Genomic DNA, 18,336 nt, shown 5'->3' on the forward strand with positions numbered 1-18,336 from the left:
TGTCCTCATGAATTTCTATCAGATTTAATTAAATTCTATTTTCAGATCTCAGTTCTTTATTTTGTGTTAGAGTAAGACATAAAATCGATGTAGTCTTACGAATTGATTTTGAAGAAAAGATTGGCAGAAGCTATTCTGTATAGACATATGACAAATCCTACTGAACCTTTTTAATTGAATAGTTTTCATAAAGACTTACTGTCATTTCTAATCTTTGCATTTCAAGAAGCTGAATGAGAACTTCTTGGTGATCCATGAAGATGATTTTGTCGTTTGTGATTCTTTACTAAATTGTGTGTGGGGGAGAAGTCGAAGAACTAGAACCATGTGCTGTACACTAAAAAACATTGAAGGGAGATGGTCAGGACTGTTGTTAAGGGTATTTGGCTATGATCATGTTTTGTGACAGACAAAAAAGAAAACAAGATTACCTTGGGAAAAAATGCATACAAAGCAGCCTGATTGAATACTTCTGATAAAACACTGCTCCTGGCAAGTTACTTCGGGGAAGGGAAGGGGGGGAAAAAAAAAAAAAAAGCAGCTCCTCTGTGCCTAATGTGTATTTTTTTAACATTTACAAATTATTTTTGACTTAGCCAAGCAGGGAGTCTACTTTCAACCCTCAATTTGAAAATCATGGAGGCTTTATAAAGTCTTCCACCTGCATTTCTTTTTTGCCTCGCAGCTCTTTATCCTCTAAAGGATGAAAACCCTGGCGTATAAAAACTTTGTTAAGCTGTCACTATCAATGGAGGAAGGAAAAATAATGGCTGACAAAGAAGAAACAAATTGCATCGTCGAATACGTTGCCTTCAGGCTATAACCTCCGACGTTAACGAAGTTTAACCCGCTCCGACCCTCGCGGCGGCCCTTAACCTTCCCTTTATCCCGCTTCCCGCGGCTGCTGGCGCGCAGCGGCCGGGCGGCGGGAGAGGCGGCCGTGGGCGCAGACCAGGCGCCCAGGGCAGCACCTGTGCCGCAGAGCAGGTGGACAGGGAACCGGCGGGCCCGCTCGAGGGCAAGTCCTCGTCGTTGCTACCCTTGAAATACCTCACTGCAGTTTGGGGGTATTCAAGGCAGCGAAGTCCGCGTTTTCTTTGTGAATGCAGACTTTAAACAAATTAATCTATTGCTGTTCAACTGACTGTAAAATTAGTAGATTTACTGTTGCAAAAAAAAAGGGGGGGGGGAGAGCTTTCATTTCCACTTTAATAAGGTCACGGATGTGTCCTAGGCTGCCAACAAAAGCAGCTTTTAAAATCTTCGCAGCTGAACCCAGCAACTTGCAAAGGCTGCGGAACAATGTCTGAGATGTACAGTGGAAAGTCCTCTGCCTGCAGTCAGGATGTAAAACTAGGCGTTTAAAACTGGGAAGTTTTAACCTCAATTGTGTCTCACCACAGGAACCCACAGCCTTGCTTTATGATTAACATTTTAATATATTCAGGCGGCCTTGCTTTTCAGGGAGCAAAGTCAGTTCTTTGCCGGGATTCAGTAAATCAGTCTACGCAACTTAATGGCAGAGCACGCATCTACAAAAGATTTGTTTTAATTCATATAACAGAGGCTGATTTCAGAAACCAAACAAAGGTTTGGGCCGTTTCAGCTGGATTCTTGCATTCTGTGCAGGGCCTCAGTTAGCAGTGATCCTTTACCACCCAACAGAGCTGCTGGTTTTGCTCTCATTTTCTGCTGTCACTTGGTAAAATAAAAGCAGAGAAATGTGTGCATTAAACAGCTTTCAAAAGCTGGGTTTGAAAAAGGAGTAAATGAGTTACTGCAGAAGGCAGGAACCTGTACCCACAACATACCCTGCATTTCTGTATTTCTACATTTTGTTTGCTCTGAAGCATTCTGTGACATATGGCAGTACTCAGCTCAGCACGAGGGAGTTTTTTATCACAGTAATTCGAGAAAGCCTTTTATAAACACCAACAGGAAAATGAACACTAAGGAGCGCACGGGGCAGCCGCAGCCCCTCTCTGAAGCAGGGGGCCGCACAAGCACGCGGTCACGCTTACAGCGCGCCAGGAAGGTGGAGGCAAGCCATGCCAGCCGGTGCTGAAGAGTCGGGGCTATGGCGGAAGAGCCTCTCCCCAAGGCTTCCCCAAAGCTTCCCTGCCCAAATGCCCTCCAAAGGAGGCAACTGAACAGTCTTACAGGAGAGGAAAACAGAGGTGCACGATGTAAGTGAGCCCTCTGGGCACACAGTGCCTTTGCAGGCACAGCTGCGCAGGAGACTAAACATGGATTTAGTAGCACGACTCTGCAAAGATTGCTGTCCCACCTTCTGGCACCGGACCATGGCTAAGACTCCCTGGTGCTGCATACAACCCACAATGTCAGTACTAAATTCCTGATGATCTTGTTTGGCACTTGAAATTTCTGGACTAAGAAGTAGAGCTCCAGTTCAGAAAGGAGCAGGACATTTGCCACGGGACAAAGGGAGACTCTCCTCCATCCAGCGCCAGTGGGCACAAGCCCATTGCAGATGACTCTTCAACAGCTCGCTTCCTCCTCCCATAAAATAAATGACGGAGCTTCAATGGAAGCAGACACCCGAGCCTTGGAGCTCCAGGTGAGCCCTTTCTCATCCAGCGAGGGGCATTTCCACCTCTGCTGGACACTGCCAACAGCTGACTGTCCAGAGAAGGGAAGAGCCACCCTGAGCCCTCCTCACCCAGCACAGAGGACTGGAACCAGTTTCCGGTATCACCAGGGGACAGTCAAACCCTCAATCCCCTGGAGAGGGGGTGCGAATGTGGAGGAAGCCTTGGTCACAGAGCAGATCTCCTTCCACCAGCCTTTTTCCTTCCTACGTATCCGCACTTTAACTTCTTTGTGAAACAAATTATCTACCATTTGGGGTGGGACCTGGCAGAACAGGCCTTGAGATGGCATAAAAAATAATAATGTGAAAAAAGTGACTGTGCTAACCAGCTTGTGAAGCTGTGTCAAGTGAAAAGGAAGACAGATTTAGGCAGAACAAACAAAAAACTGAGAATCTTGTCAGGGCAGATTGGATGGGCAGAGGGTGATGTGCATCAGACAAAGCAGAAGGGATGAAGTTACCATTAAATGTATTTATTGCAGTCCTGTCTTTTAAGTAATTAAGATTGGACTCCCACTGTGACAGGCACGGCATAAAAAACGCAACCTCTAGACAACTACAGTGTAAACAGGCAAGAGACAAAGGACAAGGGAAAAGACTGCACTGAATCCCCAGCAAGATCAAGTTAATTGAGAATAAACAGCATGAGAAGGCTGTGCTTCTCCTTGGCATGCCAGATTTAATGAGAAAGGCACCAAGTAAGGCAAGTGTAAAGTTTAAACTCAACAGAATTAAATAAAAGGTAGAGAGGAGGAATGTAAGTTCTATGCATTGAAATACCCTGTTTTCACGCAGGTAGTTTTTATCACAGCAAAGAGGATTATTTGCTTTATTGCTCTAACACCACTAAAAGTTTTCTGTCTTGCGGGCTGGGCTCTCAGAGAGGCAATGGTAACCAGCTGCAACCTATGTCCTTGAAAAGCTCTCCTCTAATACATACTGCAGATTCTTACGTTGAAAACAATATCTTTCCAGGATTCAGCTCTGCCCAAACTTTTCTTCATGGTTATTCAAATTCCACACTTGATTTCCATACCAGGAAAAAAAGCAGCAACAAATATTTTTGTCTTTCATTTTTCTTATTATGGAATATTTCACTCTTCACAACTGGATCCTAGCAGAATTTCAGTAATTTATGTATTAAGAGCATCGCCCTGAGACAGTGTTATGTTAGCCACTCCACCGATATAATAGATGGCAATCCCTGTTCCCAAAGAGCTTAAAACTAAAAGCACAAAGCCTGAGTGAACTGAACAAAAGGGCAGGATGGAAAAAAAACATTTGCATAGAATAGTGAGCCTACAATTCTCCGCCAGGCTGTAAATACAATTCGCCATCTACTTAGCTAATTCTATTAATGGCAGCTTTCCATATTGATTACAGCAGACAAGGAGTGAATAAGGTGATATAAATGAATTTCAGATCACAAACTGACTAAACCAGAGTTTTCTGGTTTTGCGCAGAACTACCGTATTATGCCTTCTATGAAGATGAGTAACACATGGCAACAACTGGCTTTTTTTTTTTTTTTTTTTTTGCATGTGTGCACCAAAGTGACTACACCAACATAACCTGCATGTGGAATGACTTTCCGACTGACTCACGCATTGCCATAAATGCACACACTGCTGACCCCTACAGACACATCCTTACCATGCCACATGCAAACGCCTTGCACACAGGCGAACTGCCCCGCTGACCCAGCTCACAACCGCAGAACACCCCGTGGGCTCCCCCACGGCACTCCTGACCCTTGGACACACCACCGCACCGGCTGCGTGCAGCCTCACAGCCGGAGACATGGTGTGACCAACAGCCAGCCAGGTCAGGCAGCTGCTTGGGGTACAGGCTCACAACACACATATGCAACACTCATCACATCACACACACCCCATGCGCAACACCCGGCATGGCATGCCACGCTCGTTCCCATGCACAACACCCGGCATGCCATGTTCACCCCATGCACAACACCTGGCATGCCGCACTCACCCCAGGCACAACATCTAGCACGCTACACTTGTCCCTGTGCACAACACCAGACACACAATGCTCATCCGCCTGCACACCTGGTATGCCACGCTCACCCCGTGCACAACACCCGGCAAACCACACTCGTCCTCATGCACAACACCTGGCCACACTCATTCCCATGCACAACTGCCAGCACATCACGCTCACTCCACACATTGCACAGGGCCAAATACAAACACGTGTGTGAACAGATCGACACAGTGTACTCGCGGGTACACACTCAGAGACACAGCCACACAGTGTACGTGCACACATGTGCGCACACACACACACTCACTCTTGTGTGGAGGCAATGACTCACATGCACAAACAGGTGTGCACAAATACACGTGCAGAGGGGTACAAGCACGCACACACATGCTTGAACACATACGCTCACTAATGCACACACACAAGTAAACACAGATACACAAGCACACAGACACGCACAGCACATGCACGCACACGCTCATTCGCTCGTGCAGGCAGGAGTGCACATGCACACACGCACATGCACACACGTGCACACCCGCACGCGCACACATACATGCACGCGCACACACGCAGCCGGAGGAGGACGAGGAGGAAGGGGAGGAAGCGGGGCGCGGGGAGGCTCCGCCTTTCCGGCCGCTCCTCGGCTGCTCCGGCGCCGCCGGGCCCTGGCGCAGCGCGGCCGCGGCCGCCGCAGCCGCCAGGTAAGAGCGGCCCCGCGCCGGGCGCCGGGAGCGGGGCGGGCGGCGGCGGCGGCGCTGCGCGGCCGCGCCGGGCCGGGCCGAGCCGGGCCGCGCCGGGGCGCGCGGCGGCCGCCGGGGACCCACGGGCCGCGCGCGCAGCCCGCCCCGCAGCGCGGGTCACGTTGGCACCCGCGGCCACACGCGCGCACACTCGCCCCCCCCCCGGTGACGTACTTGCACACCCAGCCGCCGCACACACGCACACGTGCTCACCCCCATACACATACGGCCGCGCTGGCACACGCACGCTGCGGCCACACGCGTGGCCACCCACCCCCCGCTCACAGGGCCCGCCACGCATGGGCGTGCACGCGTGCTCACGCACGTCGGGGCAGCGGTGCACACCCGCATGCAGCCTTGCACACCCCCCCCACACACACATTCAGGCACAGAATTAAAACAGCGTCTTTGGGGCATGGGTTTACACGAAGGCCCAGCAGGAAGACGCGCGCACGCAGCGCACGCAGGGTGCGTTACCGCTTCTCTCGTCACACGCGCGTGCGGCTGTGTGCAGGACGCGTCGTCCCACTGCGCAGCGTGCGCGCTGCACCGTGCGTGCTGCACCGTGCGTGCTGCACCGTGTGTGCTGCACCGTGTGTGCTGCACCACGCCAGGGCCGGCTTCCCTGGCTAACAGAGCGGCCGAGGAAGCGACAGAAACACGCGGTGTGGAACACGCTGCCGAACCGGGTTACCTAAAGAAAAATCCCCCCCTAAACAGTGTCCCAAAAGAAAGGAACTACTGAGGCGAGATTTAGTAGGTGTAAATAGTAACAAATAATCAAGGGGGATAAAGGCAAAAAATGCCCTTTTGGCAGAGGAGGAGTAACATTTCTTTAAAATACGCTGCCATTCCGCTGCCGTGATACTGTGCACCTAGGTTTGGAAGTCAGTCACTGAAGAAAGGCCAAGGCCAGGTTCGTTCGCACGTACGATTAAGGGTAGTGCGTTATACCAAAGCGGTTCCTGGATTATGGTCTGTCAGTCGGTACTGTGCTATCTGCAGCTGGTTTTCGAAACGACATTAAAAGCAAGGACTTCCCAGCTTTCGTTGGGCTACGCCGATGGTGCACAAAATCCCGGCGTTTGGCAGTGGTTGCTAAGTTCAGTTGAAGGAAAGTCTCAGCAGAGAAAAAATGTTTCCCAGGGCGCTTGGTTTTGGTCTAGGGTGGAGCAAAACCAGCAGCCAGGGCAGGGAGGAACCTCAGATCTACCAGCTGCTCTTCAGCCTCTGGTACGAATATCCCGGTGTTTCCTTTCTGTGCTCGTGTGGCTGATTGAGTTCATGATCCTGCTAGAGCACAGAGCCAAGTCAGACCGTCGTATTTATGGACGAATTCAGCGCCGTCTTAAAATACTTCGTACTGGCTTTGTCCCTATTGCTGAAACCAGAAGCCTGTCCCAGACTCCAAAATTCGCCTGACTAAGTTTATTCACAGGCAGGCTATTTCACTTGTTCCTGTGCCAACATCGCTTTTAATTATAATTGCTTTCACTCCTGATTGTTCACGCCTTCTGCATATATATATATATATATATACACACATGTATGTACACATACATGTATATATGCACATGTATGCATGTTTAGTCATATAAATATAGATGTGTGTGCACATGTTTGTATTTGTATAAAACGCAGTCATATTCCTTCCTAAGCAAAACAAGTCACACACCTGCCACCTCGGTAAGACATGCTCACCATTTCCTCTATCATTGTCAGCTTTCTCTGTACTTGCTGCTTTTTAAACACGGAATAGCAACGCTGCAGATAGTACTCCTCAGTTAGCTCTTTATTTGTAAAGCTCTTGTACCTGCTAAAGAAGGGTTATTTTTGATGTCTCAAAACAAGTAAGAATAATGGTATAGTGCACCAAAATTGCCAGAGATTTCCATGAAGCAGGGAGAAAAAGGAAAAAAAAAAAATGCTAACAGGGAAAAGAAAATGTCTCAAAGATCAGTTTCATCAGTCTTCAAATATCAGGCATCTGGCTTATTTCCAGGTGTGTTTTGGAATTATATAGCTTCATGACCACTGTGCCAGGTAGCTTCAACAATTTATTTAAATTTTAATTTTTAAATGGGGGGTCTTAGACATACAAATCTGTTGCTTATTTTCCATTCTGCATATTGCAGAAAAGTTTTACCTATGCTTATATTTTTCCTCTTCCTTCTGCAATCTGTTTTTCAATAACATTCTAGCAGAAGAAAAATAATATCTGTTTTTACCATATGCCTACAATAGCAATTTCCAATGTTGTGTAGTTGCACACATTGTACGTAAGAAATCTAAAGTTTTGAAAACTAGGGAAAAAAAAACAGGTTATTGTAAAGAAGATTATGCCTCTTTAATTTCAATTTTCAAATTTGAAAAAAGTATTTTAAATTTCAGATAAAACAAGTTTAAAATTAAGGCATTACTTTTACTCTTAAGCATGGCTGAATCTGGCATTTTTTTGCATGCAGAGCCAGCAGAAACTTTTTTTGGTTACTGAAATAACATTGGTGCATAATCCATATAAAACTAAGTAGCTGAATTACTTAAATAAAATGACATTTTGGAGAAAAATAAAACTATTTAGGGTCAGTGCTAAGAAAAGCGCGTTGCATGCAAGCTGTGGAAGATTAAATGTATTTTCAAGCACAATAATGGATAGTTTGTCATATTTCAGTTCCAAGGGAAAGGTTTTGCGTGGGGGTCTTGCTCTGTGTGGCTGAGGGTTTGAAATTCTAAAGCATGGGAGAGTCACACTGTAGCTGTTGGGGTGGCTGCTGGCAGATGCTGCATCAGCTTCATTCACCGAGTGACTAGGGTGGGTCTAAATCAGCATGGCTTAAGTGAAACACTTCCAAAGAGCACCAGAAACAGGAAAAAAGCACTGATGTTTTATTTTCAGTCCAGATTTTTTCACAAAATATAGGTGGCTTTAAAAATGTGACATGCCTTTTCATTTGACAACAAATCCCCGCTCTTACCATTGGTTAATCTCTCTATACACACAAGCTGAACCAGAGAAGATGCTCTTATGAGAAAAAATGAATCAGAAGTTTTGGATTCTCTACAGGAGATCAGGCTCAAATTTTAAACTACTGAAGATAAACAAATTTTCATAAATTTTGTTCCACTGCCAGATTTTTTGTGAGTTAAAGCCCTCTTAGCTATTGTAAAAATACTGATGACCACTCAGTCCATATACTTACAGTACTTATCTTTGCAAAATAATAGAAAGTAGTTTTAAGAATGGGGCTTTTCTGTACTAGACTCAAGTTTTTGCAATAATCATAGGTAGAAGAAATCAGCTGATAGAGGCAACTTACTTTTCCTTCTCCTCAGCTTCCTCAGGATGACTACCTTTTGTCTGATGAAACTTTTACGTCAAGCAGCTAGAAATGAGAACAGATTCACAAAAAGATTCTACGGCACTCTCTTACCAAAAACAACACAAAAGGGAGTCTTTTCTCAGTCCTCGATGGTGGTGCCTGACACTAGAAAGACAACTGTGTTTGGACTTGCAAAACCATTTGGTACATCTGAAAAATCCAGTACAGAACCAAAAAGGAGAGCAGCATTTGGAAGTGTTGGGAGGAGAATTCCAGATCGGATTTTGCATGTAATCAACGAGAATGGGGAGAGCTTAGGAAATATGCACCGCGCAGAGGCGCTCAAACTTATGGATCAACACAACCTGAAACTAGTTCTGCTTCGCGAGAACGCAGAACCTCCTGTATACAGACTAATGACTGGGAAGCAGATTCATGAAGAGCAGCTTAAACGTGCAGAGAAGAAAAAAGCAAGTCCAAACCCAGGTATGTGCACTGTTAATACCGTAACAGTGAGCTCTTTGAAAAATGCTGCATTAAAAGTGGTTTCAGGAGATTAAATCCCCTTACTTGCGTTTGTGTAAATCCAAAGCAATGTCACTGCAGTCTATGCTATTAAGGATTTGCAATGGTGAAAATAAAATTTGGGATTAGTCTAGTCTTCTACACAGAAGCTTTCTATTGCTTTCTCAGGATTTACTCTTTTAGCATCTGCCGTTTTGTTTTTTTAAAATCTATTTTTATTTAAGAGAATATAACTAAATTCTGGTTCTATGAATTCACTGAATTTCTATTCTTTTATTAAGGCATAAATGACAGGCAGATTTTACAAACTGTGCACTAGATACACAAAAACTGTATTTTGTCGCCAGTAGTCACGAAACAGCCCAGTGCTAGGAAGTTTGAAGCTCCTGACAGCTGCTTGCTTACAGTGTTCTGAAAAAGCCTATTCTTTTACAGAGTAGGAGAACAATTTTTCCAATATTAAACACTTTTCAGTTTCATTTCTTAAATCACTCCGTTCCAGTGGTTTAACAAATTCAGTTTGGCAAGGAAGATTTAGAAAAGGCATCTGGCCCTGTATCTTCCTTTCTTATCCTCAAGCTAAATACAGTATCTGTGCTTTGGCTAGAGTTCTGATTATAGAGGAGAGCCAACTGTAGTAGCAAGTTTTCTGTTCAAGAACATAAAAAAAGATTGTTTAAATAGTAACGACTAAAGAGAATCTGTGAAAGAGGAAGAGACCACAGCTTGTTCAAACACATCATAAGGCATCTTATTGCCAGTTGAATACTACATTTCATCATTCTGACAGAAAAAAAAACATGTCTGAGGTATCTTAATTTTAAACGCTTTCCCATTTAGCTACATTATGTGTAAAATACAAGATTTCCCACACTATTTTTAAGTCTAGATCCACAAGAGTGCTTATAACCTGTTTATTTTTGTTAGACCTGCATTATCAGTTGTAAGAACATATTTGCAATTAAAATACTCTAAGCCTTCCAACCCTGAAGGGACCTCCCTCTGTGCCCCACAGTCAGGTTTTCAGTTACAGCAATGACAGCAAAATGCCAGTCAGCCACCTTCTAAGGCGGGAGTGAGGTAAGGGTGCTGTAAGTATAAGCAAGTAGCATGGAGGAAGGGAGGTGAGCTGGCAAAGCACCATAGGCTGTTGAAAAAGAGCAACTAATAAAACTTAAAAAATAAAACTAATATAACTGTCAGATATTAAGCCAACACTGTTTTAGTTCTGTTTTAAACAGGGCTGGTTCAGAAGGAGTTATCTTTTTCTTCAACTATTGCCAAGAATGACCTAGAGACCAAGACTAAACAGATAGCACAGTGGATCGAGAAGAAATACCATGTTAAAATTACCATCCGACAAACAAAGGATAGCAACACGGACATGGTAAGTGGACTCCGGAGAGCTGGACCGATCAAGTTCATTAAATAGGTGTACCTGTGTTAACTTTTCCTGGACAGTACTGCTTTCTTTGAATGTATCACTTGATGCTAAGATGACTGAAGGTCTAGGTGCAGTGAAAATAATGGCTGCCTGCCTGTACCTGTTCAAAAACTGCAGTCCTGGAAAAGCAGTCTCAGAGGGGTAATCTGAATAACATTTGCTTAAGAATGCAGTTACAACTATTGGCTTCGACAGCAAAGTCTAAGCAGTTCCTACCCCTTTGCTGCACCAGCTTATTAAATTGGGCTGATGGAACTCTGCCATCTATGCCTTAAGCCAGCTTACACACTAAAGAAGTGATGGTTTTAAAGTTTAGCAGTAAGGTTGAAAAAAAAAATCTGCTGTGTTTTACCTGGATTATTTTAATAACCTAACTGCTCTTCTGGAAAATACATTTATGCAACTTTGTAGGTTGATTTCCAACTGCTTTGTTGAAAGCTGCCAAAATACTGCATTCCAAGACTGCCACAGAGAACATACCAGTACAGATGTTAGGGACTTGTTGGCTACTTACCAGCAAGGGTGGTAGTCGCATGGCCTTGAGATTTGTCTTGTCACTTATGCAAATGTATTTTTTCTAAAAATTCACTGCATACGGCAATACTATTTTTTTGTATTCTTTTAATGTGGTTTTGTTGCAGTGAATTAATTTTTATCAATTTACTAAATTGTTTGGAACAGATTTGCAATGTCACTTTATATGAATACAAAAATTTTCTGTAAAAAGTTGAATGTACAGGGAAAGGGAAGGAGGAGGAACTGGATATGGAAGAGAACAGAGCATTATCATGCTACAGTCCAGATTTAAGTTTCCCTTAAATTTGTAATTAAGAGAAAAAAAATCGTAATTAAAAGAAAAATAAATAAATAATGCATTGAACATTCAGCTGGTTTTATGAATGCACTGCTTTAGACAGCTCAGTCCTATCATTTTCTGCTAATTTAGAACAATATTTCCCATTAAAAGGGAAGAGACCAATAATATGACTGATTCTGCTGAAAACGGTGGGCAGTGAGATGCAGGGTTGGAAGCACTTTCAGTGAAGCCTTTAAACAGCAAAGGCAATGAGTCAGGAAATTGGCCTAAAAGTTAGGAAAAGGCTAAACTGCTTTTCTGTACCAAATTACAAATAGAGAATAAATTGTTAGGACAAGACAAGCTGAACCTCTTAAACTAGGACTAACAGCTAGCTTGCTTTAGATGATAGCTGAACCACAGGGAGGAGGGCATGCAATTACAGAAAAGCTTGAAATATTTTTCTACCTGTGTTTGTACATCTAGCCCTGTTTTGCTTTCCTTCTTTCAGTTCATGCTTTTTGATCAGATTTTGAAGACTGTGTCTGAGAAAGCCACTTACCTTTCCAAGCCAAAATCTATTAAAGAAGGAGTGAGTACCTGTGTTCTGAGACACATGTCTGAAAAAGAGTTGAAAGCACACCAGAAATTGGAAAAACAGAAAAATAGTACAGCAAAGACAGATGAGAATGAAGCTCCGAAATCAAGTGAGTTGAATCAGTGACTTTAATGAAGAGGTGTAAACAATATTAATTTCTTAATTAAAAAAGAAAAACAAAAACCTATAAATGTGAGTTACTGTCAAGCTCTGCACTGGTCATTCCATAAAGAAAGTTGTCTCAATTAACCTTTACTGCAGAGTCAGAATTTCAACAGCTGGTATTTCATTTTCCATGGACTTATCCACTGTCTTACTTTCTGTCAAAGTTGGAGCATTTCCTGGCTGTGTTTTAGGAGGAATGTACCCACTCAGACGAGAGGCTAAGCTCCTCTTAGGACGGCAACGCTTTGTCTGGCAGAAATAAATCCAGCATTAGCAACCTAACATACATGTGAGTAGTCTTTGCTCGATAGTTAGGGGTGGGGGGGGGAGTGAGGGGAATGGATATCACTGAAAAGGCTTACACTTCATTATTTAAAGTAGTTTCAGAAATTAAGGTCCCCCCGCCCAAATTAAACAGAGAGCTGGCTTGTTTTCCAGTTTGAAGTCAAATTTTAAAACATTTAACATATATCTTCCTCTGTGAAGTGACAGGAAATGATTAAGAGGGTTTTCTCTAGCATATGGCTTACTTTTAAGTTTAGCTTTCTCTTCTCAGGGTCATGTACAATGGTGTGCCTTGCTAGGCTCTGCTGCAAGTTGCAAAGAAGAAAGAGTTAGGTTTATCCTTTCAGATCACGTAATTCAGGTTAAGGCAGTGTAAAAATACTTACCTTCATTGCAAACACTTTTCCACAGCCAGGGTAATCACAAGAGAATGGCTTTTTCTCTTCATGGAAGGAGAGAATATGGCTTTGAAGGTTAAATAGAGTTGTGTATGTTCTCCCACATCCTTCTCTTGGGCATCGGCAAACTTCCCTCTCCACAGCATGTGTTTTTTGATGCTGCTTGAGATAATCTTTGCGTTTAAAAGTTTTGTGACACTCACCACAAACTATTGGCTCTGAGTGGAAAAGAGACAGGCAGAGTAAGTTAACAGCTTTGCACGGGAGTTCATAATCAAAGTCTAGCAATCCTCTAAAAACAAAGCCAAAATTCACATGAACTGCAGGGAACTCAAAAACCAGGAACAGAATAATGCAGTATGAATCATCCTGATAGTATACTGAGTAGCATTTTCATCAATTGAAAGTCTAGCCAGAATGGCAACCATTTTGCCAATTAGGTGCTGGAAACCAAGTTTGTCTAGACGTAATCACAATTTGAGGAAAGGAGTTCAGCAAGGACTCCTCTTGAAATTAGCATTCAATTTTCTATTTGTAAAACAACAATACATCAAAAGTTAAGTAAATTCTGTTTACTAAAATGGTTAGTGTCTACCTGTATGACTTTCTTTATTATGTTTTAGAAGCTCTGTCCAAGTTTTTCCTGTAAACGAGCAGTTTTCTTTCTTGCATGCATAGCCTGTTAAGAGACGTGACAGATGTTTACAATCTCAAAGGCTTTGACAAACTGAGTCCAGTTTTACACGGCTGAATTCCAGGCTTTAGTGGTTGTTCACCATGTTCAGTGCTTGAAAATTAAAGGTGAGTGCTCCTCATCTCCTTTCACACTGTAATATGACAAGAGAAACGGTAATATGACAAGAGACAATGCATGAAATTGGAACATGGGAAACTGATAATAGGTATCAGCAAGAAGTCTGCTGTCATGAGGCTGGACAAACACTGGTGCATGTTTTCCAGAAACTGCTGTGGAATCCCTGTCCCTGGAGAAATTAAAAACTTGACTGAATACAGCCATGAGCAACCTTCTTAACTCACCCTGCTTTGAGCAGGATGTTGAACCGTATGACCTTCAGAGGTCCTTTCCAACCTAAATGGTTTTAGCAAACTGTCTCACCTTGTCTTCAGGAAAACTCGTTTCTAATCTTCACCACCTACATATTTTCTTCCACTCCAATATATAAAACCAGTGTGATGCTGTTTATTATTTCTATACAAATAATTGTATTACATATTAAAAAGGTAAGCATTTGACCATACTCCTGAGTCTAAGGACACTGTCATTCTCTCAAAGAGGCAGGATGGCTTTTAAGTGAAACAAGGAAAGACAGTACTGTTTTAATACCAGGACAGGAGAGGTCAAAGAACTATGAACAACTCATTGTCTTAAGAAAGGAACCTAGTACCAATCAAACAGTACCAATCACAGCTTTTCAGATACTCTTCCTAGTCCCTAATTTTTTCCTAGTGCTGGAAAGCAAGCTGGCTGACAAGAGGGCTGCTACACTGCTATCCATTCTTCTCAGGATTAACTCAAGCACATATGCGCCCACTTCCCAGCAACTCCACTTAAATACCTTTCACATAAGTACATCAACAATTTTTAAAATTCAAGCCTGCACGGTTTGCTCAAGGCTCCATAGGAAGGTTGTGGCAAAACTGGCAAGTGACCTAATAATCTCCGGAAGCCTAACCTAGTACCTTAACCATTATCCCATCTTTTCTCCAGAAGATGCGTTTTTTGATAGGGAAGTGCAATAGGAGAGAAAGCGGTCTTGAGCTCTGTTCAGCCTGCTGAAATGATGCCATGCCGAACAATAGTATTGCAGCTGGCTACTCAAAGCAGGTGTTTTTGTTTTGTCTGTCCAGATCATGAAACTCTGACTACCTTCACATCTGTTATACATCTATGCATATTATCCATACTGGAAGAAGTAATTTTTTTTAGCTGAAGGAAAAAAAGGAAAACATTACCTTCATGTATCTTCTCATGCCGCTTTAGTCTACTTGGAGTAGCAAAGTGCTTTTCACATCCCTCATGATTACATCTAGGTATTAATTAAGTACATTGGTTTAGGTTTTTTTTCCATCACTGTTTCCACATGTCTTTTCTTCATTAAGTCAAGCACAACATTAAAGTGGGCAAAATAACCCAAATTTTCCCTTGCCTAGAGATCTGTTCTGCTTCTTCTCCTTGTAATAATAAATTCCGTAATGTGTTTCAAAATAGAGGACTCCGAGGTTCCCCACAAGTTACAACTATAATCTGTTTCCAGTGTACACAGCAAGGTAAGTTTTTGCTAAAGAATTGGGCCTTGCATCCTCCCTACATAGTAGGCTTTACAAACAGAAAACAGAAATAAAGCACTGAAAGCAAGGAGTTCCCATGCGTGTGACCTAGCCATACTAGGCTTGGTTGCCAGACATGTCACTTAAGTGGAACACTCGTGGAAAGTCCATCTATAAGAAACAGATCTTTGCTTTCATCAGATCTTTACTGTCATGGTAGCAATGGAGTTGCAATGCACAGCTTCTCAGACAGACTAGTCCATCCAAACCTCACTCACCTTTTCTTAAACCACTGCTTATTTCAGTTTAGCTCAGCCACTACTTTTTACTGGAGAACAGAGGCAATTTTATATTTCATTACCATACAAGCTTTTATGCTTATGTTTCACAGTGTCAAGCTGAAAGCTTCCCCTCCTTCCCCCATGTACTTGCAATAACTTCTAAGAAAACACCTAGAAATCTGAAGTTACTGTGCATCAAGACTGTTGTTTGGAACAGACTGTACCTTTGCAACAGTACAATAAATGTACTTGCACCCATATCCACAAATTCATGCAAGTTTGTTTCACGTTTTAAATGCCACATCATCATCATCATCAAAGGTTGAGAGAGGGCACATGTTTTCATCTACAACATTTAAATGAAATAGCTGAAGTTCATTATTAAAATTATCCACCTACTTGAAGAGAGGTTCATTGGTGTGTTGGCACTGATGAACTTTAAGTTGTTGATGTTTCCTAAAAGACTTGTTACAGCCTTCAAAGTCACACTGTTTAGGAAATTAAGTTATTATTAGAGGCCAAAAAAGAGAACTCAATCCAGACTCTTCTTATAATTCCAAATCCACAGCATTTGCACTCATACAATTATTACTGCATAATAATTTCACTAGATACAAGAGGAGGAACTTGTTTAGCTTTCAACTGACAGTATGAAAGGTAGTTACTCACCACATATTGCTTTTGTTGATTCTCATGCTTGCGTTCAATGTGCTTCTTCAAGTTTGATTTTGTTCCAAATTTCTGATCGCATCCATCAGCTGTGCACCTGCAAATAAACTGTATTTTCTTATTATCAAACAGTAATTTGGATCCTAAGCAGATACATAAATTTTGGACATGACGACCACATGCGGAATAACCAAAACTTGAAACCCAGCTTTTAAAAAAAATCTGGTTTAAACTTAAGAAAAGTCAGAAGTTAAGTTACTATCTAAAGCTACCAGGCAAAACGTTAAGAGCTTAGAGCACAAATTTTTAATAGAACATGTAGGAATTGCTAGCTCCTAATCCATGACATGCAGCTATTAAATGCTTAGCAACAGGAGATAACTGCCCTTCTTGTAATTTTGTATTCTAGGGAGAGCTTTGTCCTTTTCTTTAAGCGTCTGTTATGGGTCACTGCCAGACTCAAGGTGTTGAACTAAGAAGATTCCCCAAGTCTCAACCTGCGTGCACAGCGTTATGGCAGCACTCAGCATACCGAACCTGCGCGAGCATGCTCTGTACTATCTGGATTTTCTGCATATCAGTTTTAACCCCCTTCTGTTTCCAGAGGGACATGAGCAACCCGTTTTAAGAACAGAAAGGGGAAGAAAAGAGAGCGAGAAAAAAAAATGCAGCCTTACTCGAACGGTTTTTCACCCGTGTGAGTAAGAAAGTGTCGAGTGCGGTGGAAATCTCGAGTGAAACCTTTACCGCAGCCTTCATAATGGCAAACGTACGGTCTCTGAAAACAAACAAACAAAAAAAAAAACCAATAAAAAGGGGCTGGCTCGGGGCCTTCGGCCTGGCGGAGGCGAGGCGCCGGGGCCGGGGCCGGGGCCGCGGCGAGGCCGGCCGCGCGGCTCACCTCGCCCGTGTGGCGGCAGAGGTGCGCGTCCAGCCGCCAGGCCTTGTGGAAGGTGGCGTCGCAGCCGGCGAAGGAGCAGATGAAGGGCCGCGCGGGGAGCGCGCTCCCGCCGCCGCCGCCATGGCCGGGCGGGGACGCGCGCGCCGCCGCCGCCCGCTCCCCGGCCATGCGGCAGCGGCGCGCGACGCCCGCGCCCGACCGCCCTGACCCCTCCCGCCACCCGTCCGCGGCGCAAGCGCGCCCCACCGCCCGCAACGCCCGCAACGCCCGCAACGCCCGCGGCCGGAAGCGGCGCCCGGAAGGAGCGGCTCCGCGCATGCGCGGTCTCGCGGGCTCCGCAAGGCGCGGAAGGGGGCGGGCAGCGAGCGGTGCCGCGGGTTCGAGACCCGCCTCCTCTGCCTTTCCATCCGTAGCTTTAAAGGCGGGCTGTGCCCGTCCTTATACGACCGTTTCATTGGCACTTCTCAGTCCGCAGCTCTAATCGCTAACGCAGTTGTTCAGGCAGCTGGACGGTGAGGTGCTGCTGCTGCGATGCGGATGTGGGCGCTGGAGCTGTGGGTGTCTAAGCGCCGCAGCCCTTCAGGCGCGCGTCGCTGCGGGCAGTTGCGTGAAGGCCGAGCAGGGAGCCAGCCCCGCCGACGGCTGAGCCCCCCGGGGCCCCGGCTCCCTCTGCGAGCTGCACGCCCGCTGCAGCACAGACAGTCGGACTGGGCAAACGAGAGGTGTCTGCAGGGTTTCCTCGAATATCGATATAGTCTCGTATTTGAGGCCCATACCTGAGGCCCAGTGCGGGGCGCTCGTTTGGCCCTTGATCTTCTGCCTGGTTTAGGGGGAATCTCGTTTCTGTGCCTCAGGTTGGAAGTAGTGTGTTTGTTCCTTAAGGCTGATGTGCCGCATGCACATTTAGCAACTCGCTCCCTCCTCTGGTACCATGTGCCAGCTGCAATTTGCTTGGCCTGTGCTACCACCCACTAAAGGGCTGTGTGTAGTACACAGGGTCACATGCTGCTCACCCAAGAGGAGTGATCCTGAAAAGCAGCCCAACGGGAAGATAAATGCTAATGGCAGCCCAGCTCTGTGATCTTTTCTCCATCACACTACTGGATGTGCCAGACCCAACTACTGTAATATTATTGGTATGGTGCTGTCTCATGCATGATGTGAGATCTGACTATGAAAAGACCAAGAAGTACTTATGCCTACTTCTGCGACCTCCCACACAGCAGCCCTCTCAGGTTTTTAGGGGTGGGTAGGCTCCACTGCATCCCAGGAAGCCCTGCATAGATCCAAATAGAGCTAACAGCCAA

At 44.5% G+C, this 18,336-nt stretch overlaps 2 protein-coding genes across 2 annotated transcripts; one reads left to right on the plus strand and one right to left on the minus strand.

The window, feature by feature from the left end:
- Positions 1-5,255: 5,255 nt before the first annotated feature.
- Positions 5,256-12,488, plus strand: MTIF3 (mitochondrial translational initiation factor 3). Its single transcript, XM_062567185.1, has 4 exons — positions 5,256-5,319; positions 8,692-9,164; positions 10,445-10,590; positions 11,955-12,488. Exons 2-4 carry the CDS (start codon positions 8,702-8,704, stop codon positions 12,165-12,167), a joined length of 822 nt encoding a protein of 273 aa, XP_062423169.1. The 5' UTR covers positions 5,256-5,319; positions 8,692-8,701; the 3' UTR covers positions 12,168-12,488.
- GTF3A (general transcription factor IIIA) lies at positions 12,152-17,197 on the minus strand. Its single transcript, XM_062583354.1, has 9 exons — positions 17,030-17,197; positions 16,806-16,906; positions 16,129-16,225; positions 15,859-15,947; positions 14,864-14,937; positions 13,485-13,568; positions 12,878-13,107; positions 12,737-12,796; positions 12,152-12,455 (listed from the first exon to the last, which is right to left on the minus strand). Exons 1-9 carry the CDS (start codon positions 17,195-17,197, stop codon positions 12,294-12,296), a joined length of 1,065 nt encoding a protein of 354 aa, XP_062439338.1. The 3' UTR covers positions 12,152-12,293.
- Between the last annotated feature and the right edge of the window lie 1,139 nt (positions 17,198-18,336).

This window comes from Rhea pennata, chromosome 1, assembly GCF_028389875.1.
Source record: "Rhea pennata isolate bPtePen1 chromosome 1, bPtePen1.pri, whole genome shotgun sequence".
Taxonomy (NCBI): domain Eukaryota; kingdom Metazoa; phylum Chordata; class Aves; order Rheiformes; family Rheidae; genus Rhea; species Rhea pennata.

Coding starts and splice junctions, on each gene's coding strand:
- MTIF3 (XM_062567185.1), top strand. CDS start 8,702: ATGACTACCTTTTGTCTGATGAAACTTTTACGTCAAGCAGCTAGAAAT. Junction 9,165..10,444: donor AAAAGCAAGTCCAAACCCAG/GTATGTGCACTG, acceptor TGTTTTAAACAG/GGCTGGTTCAGAAGGAGTTA. Junction 10,591..11,954: donor AGGATAGCAACACGGACATG/GTAAGTGGACTC, acceptor TCCTTCTTTCAG/TTCATGCTTTTTGATCAGAT.
- GTF3A (XM_062583354.1), bottom strand. CDS start 17,197: ATGGCCGGGGAGCGGGCGGCGGCGGCGCGCGCGTCCCCGCCCGGCCAT. Junction 15,948..16,128: donor ATCAACAAAAGCAATATGTG/GTGAGTAACTAC, acceptor TTTCCTAAACAG/TGTGACTTTGAAGGCTGTAA. Junction 13,108..13,484: donor TAATAAAGAAAGTCATACAG/GTAGACACTAAC, acceptor TTTTCCACTCAG/AGCCAATAGTTTGTGGTGAG.